The 6,712-nt window shown below is 44.0% G+C and overlaps 1 protein-coding gene across 1 annotated transcript; it reads left to right on the top strand.

Annotated features, from left to right (window-relative positions):
- Window positions 1–3,357: 3,357 nt before the first annotated feature.
- gpr17 (G protein-coupled receptor 17) lies at window positions 3,358–4,377 on the top strand (the record flags this gene model as incomplete). Its single annotated transcript, XM_083647907.1, has 1 exon — window positions 3,358–4,377. The coding sequence occupies one exon, from the start codon at window positions 3,358–3,360 to the stop codon at window positions 4,375–4,377; it is 1,020 nt and encodes a 339-aa protein (XP_083504033.1).
- Between the last annotated feature and the right edge of the window lie 2,335 nt (window positions 4,378–6,712).

The following is a 6,712-nucleotide window of genomic DNA, read 5'->3' as shown; positions in this document are numbered from 1 at the left end:
CCTGCTTTAAAACCATGGAACTTAAGACAATGGGGATTTTTGAGTACCTACAGTAATACAGGGTTTCAGATGATAAAGTATTTGATGAGCCATTCATTGTCGAGAAATTATTTCTTTGCTGCCAAAATTGACAAATAAAACATTTTGCCAGCTCTGGTGCCTGTTGGTGACTTCAACTGCTTAGAATGGTGGGAGCATGTTTGTAACGTTCAGCAGTAGACAGCAAAGTATGTTTGATGTCATCCTCACAGTGGGAAGAATGATATATTTGTGATAGCAGGCAGTTACACAAGGCAATGTTTTTGCTCCGGGCCTACAAGATACACAGACACAGAAGCGTAGCAACAACAACAACACTGGGGGCCATCCCAATTAGTAGCTGGCAGTAGATTAACAGGGTGGTGATGTCAAAGCTGCTCCACAGTCCGGCCTAGATAGTGCCTTCATTCAAGTCTACAGAATTCTATTTGCATATCGATGTTTCAGGCCACTGGGAAAGAGACAGGGACGATGTGTGTGACACACAGCTGTGATCTCCATGTATGAAAGAAATATTATCCTCCCTCAGCCAGTGGGTCTTCTCTCCACATCTGTCTGATGGCTATGTGACTGATTATTTTGGGCATTCCAATTCAGGATGGCCCCAGGAGGCAAGGAACCAACAAGGGCCTCTGTTTCCTTCATGCTCCCCCCCCTCCTCCCTCTCTTGTTTTTCACTTGCTCCCCTAAGGGGGCATGGGGGCCCTCTTTACAACTTTGAAACAGACTGTCCACAAAAGGCTCATCTCTGAGACTTTAGTCATAAACTTCTCAATTAACAACAGTCTATCTTCTATCTAATGATGGGAGGGTGCTGGGGGGCGTTTCATGATAAAGGCATTTGGTATACCACTAGGCCTCGTTTCCATGGAGTCATACCCGAGGACCCATTGCCACTGAGGCACGCCATTCTTTTCTCCGCTGCTAAACTGTGCGGCTTATTCTGACTCGGGCTATTGTTGAGCGCACAAGTGGCCCTCTGAGGAGAGGGGATGGAGAAGAAAGGGTGGGGTCAAGGTTCAAACGAAAGGCTCCCGTTGGGACTCTCTTTCTGTTATCAAATTTGTTGAGACACAAAAAGAGCTACAGTCTCATTCCCAAGAACATCTTGATGGAGAGAAAGGGACGGACGGACAGCAATCCTTTTGTCCGTGCTCCGGCTCTTACACACGTCTCAGCCTCCAAACTCCCAGTCTTCATTTTGCACCACTTACGACACACTGCACAGGCTGCACAGCTCTCTGCTCCTGCACCAATTGTTGTCCACTCTCTGCCAGCAAATGAGATACTCCCTCACGGTCCGACCTTCCTTCAAGTAATTCACTCTCTCTGGATAGTTGGGTAAGTCTTTTTACTTCAACTTTTGTGATGTTATTCAACAACTTTACAAAAAGTCTGGCTCCATATAGCTAATTTACAACCTTCCTTCTATTGGTTGTATATGTACTGTAAAGTGGCACAGAACTGAATAAATGGTTGAACTTTGGGGAAAATGTGTCCTTGATCACAGAACTTTAGGTTCTGGTCAAACTTTCACTGTATGGTTAATTCAATACTAATTATTTATCCCACAACTGTCTTTTTTTATTTAAATTTGTATTAGCATGTAGCCCCCAGAACAGTTGTAGTTGTGATTTGCAGTGATGGCACTCTGCTTTTTTGAGAGAGGATGGATGATTATCAGTTGGAACAAACAAACAAACAGCTCACACACTTGGCTCCAATGTCCAATTATTTATTGCACCAATTGTACCTTGGTGCAATAAATAACTGGACATTGGAGCCCTGCAGTGTGTGAGCTGTTTGTTTGTTTGTTTCATCAAATGCTCACTTTCAGCTCAACACCTGCCCTCTTTGGTTTGGATGTGCATGCAATGTGCATACTCCTATTTGATTATCAGTTGGACTCATATTGGCAGATGCTATTTTATCCCATCACTAAATCTCACATTTACTTGATTCCATCTGGATGTTTGACCATTGGAGTCTTGCACGGAGAATTTGATCACAATGAGCTGCTTGGAGTAATCTCTGACAAGCTCAGTGCCAAGACGCTTGGTCTCCACTTTGTCTCTGCCGCCACTCTTCACATGTGAATGCCTTGCACACATTTGCTTACCCAGATCATTGTGATGAAGGCATATTTTGGGATTGTCTCTCTTTAGGATTAAGCTCCAGGGATTGGTATTTGCGGAAGCTTTTGCATTCAATTGTGCTGCCCCCGGTTTCTTATCCCTGGAGAGACAGCAACCTTTTCTTTGGGGGGACTTGAGCTCCTGAATGCAGGGAGGCAGAGCGTTGGCTGAGAATCAAATGCCCTTCCCTGTGAGTCCCACAGCTCCACTTAGTGCACATCCACACACACACCCACACATTGAAAAGTACCATGCTGCTACATCTGGCTGACTCCATTAAGGGCCAGAAGTCTCTGGACAGTGTGCTAATGACATGGAGATAAAAGGAAGTGCTACATTGTTTCCACAGCTTTGCAGGACAATCCCATTTTTGTCAAGGAGGAGGACTACACTGGTGCAGTGTTATTTATTTTAAACACAGTTCTGTTTGTTGAGGTATCTGCTTTGTATATTTTGTAACCTTCCCTGACACTCCCTTCAGCTCCAACGTGTGGGATAACTACGGTATGCACATCTTTTCATATTGTTCTTGGATCCTCTACCAACCCCCCCCCCCCCCACCCCCCACCCCCCACCCACACACACACCCTGCCCACCCCACCCACACCCTTAACGTGACAGGTGCAGCCTTTTGATTCTCATATTAATTGATGTAAGATGTTTGTGTAGTTGTTGGGTTGAGACAGAAATAGAAATGTGGAAATAAAAACAAAAAAAGAGGAATGGAGCATTGGTAGCTTGCCAGAGTTGAGGGAGGGACGATGGGGTGGGGTCGTTATTTTTTGCGGGGGCTTCTTAATTCTTATGTCAGATTGAAAAAGCATTTCCAATGCAGTGTCCAGAAATGGCATGGGGGAAGCAAATGATCATATGTGTACACTAAAGTGTTGCCTTAAGGTCTTTCACACCACATGGGGGTGGCCTTGCTGTAAGCCGATGCAATCCTATGAGGAATGCTGGAAGCTGACCTTAATATCTGGAGTGGGTTCCCTTTTGGAAACAACAGAATGTGAATGGAGAGTAGTATTATGGGGTACAATCACAATTCTTCTCTCAAAAGTCACCACAAATGAGTATAGGTAGACAGACATTTTTAAAAAATCACTCTGGATGGAAGAATCTACATATCTTGATATGCAAGACAGAATTTACTAACACCTTTTTGTTTCTTTCAGCCACCAAAATGGAGTCTCCTACAACAGTGCTTCCTTCCCTGCTGTCCAACCAGTCGTCGCTGAGCTGTGCAGCGGTGGACACCACCGTTGAGAACATGCTGTTCGGAGGCTTCTACGTCCTGATCTTCTTCCTGGCCCTGAATGGAAACAGCCTGGCCCTCTGGATCTTTTCTCACCAGCGTGGCACTTCCTCCCCAGCGAATGTCTTCCTGCTGCACCTCGCTGTGGCGGACTTGTCATATGTGATCATCCTGCCGCTGAGGGCCACCTACCACCTCACTGGAGGTCACTGGCCCTTCGGTGAGGTGCCGTGCAGATTGGCCGGCTTCCTGTTCTACGTCAACATGTACGCCAGCCTGTACTTCCTGGCGTGCGTGGCGGGTGACCGTTACCTGGCTGTGGTTCACCCTGTAAGATCGCTGAAGATTCGCCGCGCCCGCTATGCCCACATCATCAGCTTCTCTCTGTGGGCGCTGGTCACCGTCTCCATGGCGCCCCTGCTGGTCACCCGCCAGACTGCGGAGGTGGACGGCGTGACGGTGTGCCTGCAGCTGTACCGAGAGAAGGCCTCGCGCAACGCACTCATCTCACTGGCTGTGGCCTTTACTCCGCCTTTCCTCGCCACCCTGTCCTGCTACCTGCTCATCATCCACAGCCTGCGTCGAGGCTCCCGGCTGGAGCCGGCCCTCAAGCTGCGGGCCCTGCGCACCATCGGCCTGGTCATGCTCATCTATGTGGTGTGCTTCCTGCCGTATCATGCCAGCAGGGCCACCTTCATCCTGGGCTACAGCCACCCGGGCATCTCCTGCCAGACCCGGAGGGGCCTGAGCCTTGCCAACCGCCTCACCTCCTTCCTCACCTGTCTGAACGGGGCGATGGACCCGCTGGTCTACATGTTCGGGGCGGAGAAGTTCCGCGGCACGCTGACACGGCTGTTCTGCAGAGATAAGGCGGGCGTCTCAGGAGCCACCAGCGCTGAGCTAAAGGGGACACGCGAGAGCTCAGTGAGCGCAAAGTCTGAGTTCTGAGAGATCTGAACTGATCTGGAACCTTTTCCACTGAAGCTTTAGATCGGAACTCATCTGGAACCTTTTCCACTGAAGCTTTAGCGATGGGAATGGGAATGTTACATTGTACTGTATCATTGCAGATTTGCCAAAAACGCTGTATTGTAAAGCCTTGAGATTGACAAAAAAGTCAAGAATGCAAACTGAATTGAATATTTTAGTGTTGTTGCCCTCTCATGGACTGGCAACATGGTTGCCATTATATGGTCCAGGTTGTCTTCTCTGGGGACACGGACACTGTGACCCTGAAGGATGAAGTTGGTAGAGAAAATGCATCAATGAAGGACTCTTGTATGCATATTATCTGTATGCTTCGCTCTACAAACCCACTGCTTAGAAATGCTGTTTCATGTTGGACAGGTTTTTTTTTATCACACACCAAAAGATGAATAATATGTACATATTTTGTCAACTTTGTATGTGTATTTCCTATCCAAATCCAATTTGTTTTGTACGGTAATCTTATGCCAAATATGATATCGATCATTAGCTTGTAAATGCAATTCTTTATCTAAACCTGTATTTTTAAAACCACACAAAAATATTTACATATTTTCTGTGACAGTGTCAGTGACTTAACATGTCAATGTGTAATCCTTTTTTATTGGTAAACAGGTTGCTGGGACATACCAGTTTACATTTACTTTGTTTCTGCTAGACAAATCTTTTGACGTTTGTTTGTCTGATATAGTCTTTAGTACCCAGCTTCATAATTATTCTATACTATGGATTTATTGTGTTGAGTTTTGAAATATTGCACTACTGCATGAAAAACTAATCATCATCCTGTATTACTGTATGCAATGATTCAGAGTAGGGCTGGGCGATATGGACCACAAATGATATCTCTATTTTATAGGCTGAATGGCGATACACAATATATATCTCAGTATTTTCTACGAAGTGCGCTAAATGTTCAGTTGTACCCAATTTCCACCCTCAGCAATTAACAGTATTTTTGATTCTGATTAGTCAAAGCCACATGTGAGATATGTCAGAAGCACTTTTATTAAAACAAAACTTTGATGAAAATAATGAAAAGACACGGTTTCCTTCCTTGACTAATTGGTCTACTACAAAATATTTACACAGATTTTTGATAATTAATCATCAGTAATGTGGATATAATGACTAAGTCGGTAAAGGCAAATAACAGCTAGAACAGTCTGATAAGTTCCGAAAATGACACCACTTCATCGTAATGCAGCCTTTAAAACCAGAAAAAGACACACTTGTACAATATCACGATATTATGATATCCAAAATGTAAGATGATATCTAGTCTCATATCACAATGTCAATATAATATCGATATATTGCCCAGCCCGAATTCAGAGATTAGCAACCTGTAGTTTACAGCACAGTTAAATGCTCTCAACTTCAAGTTGTAAATACCAGTATTTAACATTTTAATTATTACCGAGTCACACTGTTAAGAAAACTGTACAAACTTATTACTTATGCACCAGTGACTGAATCACATTTCATTTTAATTTTTATTTATTAACAACATACTGTATGCTTTTCATGCAATATGGGACTGTAAACTTTGCTGTCATATAAAGATGCATGTTAACTCAATGGCATTACAAATGTTATAGCTGACAGGAAAAGTATGATTTCATGTGTCTGTATGATAATCTTCTGCAGGTCGTATGTGTTTTCTAAGCTGACATTACAGAGCGCATCACAGCAGGTTCTTTGATGTGCTCTGTCTATTTCAGACAGGCTACAGAAACCTCCCAGGCTGTTACTGCAGTGACTTGTCACAGCGCAGTTCTCTTTTCGTCATGTGACAGAAGTTGTGGTTTGCAAGCAGCTCGCTTTCTTCTCTTATTTGTGCAAGACTTCCTGTCCATCACATGATCATGGCAAACCATTCTATACTGGTGTTTCCTGAGTATAAACTTTATAGAGAAACCCAAGCTTTCCCCATTCATATTAGGCACTTACTGTAAGCAGTCAGCAATGCATTAAGACTTATTTTTTCTCACAGAATCTGTTTGTTTGATTTTAAGCTGAAGATGATCTTAGTAGCATTTGGGAACACGAAGAAGCTTCTAATCACTGTGAACGAATTCACTCGAGTAATAATTTCCCTCAACATATTAACCTTTTTTTCCTGTCTTCTTTAAAACAAACTGCCTATTTATTGGACAGTCCAGAATAAAACAAGTTGTAGTTTTACTCTTGGGTATGCTGGTTAATCATTAGAATGATGTGATAAAGCTTTCTACGCAGCAGTTGATTCCCCTCTCACAGCTTTGTGTGATCTGTAGTGTTACAGAGTAGTAGC

This window comes from Poromitra crassiceps (assembly GCF_964638095.1).
Source record: "Poromitra crassiceps genome assembly, chromosome: 12".
Taxonomy (NCBI): domain Eukaryota; kingdom Metazoa; phylum Chordata; class Actinopteri; order Beryciformes; family Melamphaidae; genus Poromitra; species Poromitra crassiceps.
This window is presented reverse-complemented; position numbering and strand designations above follow the sequence as displayed.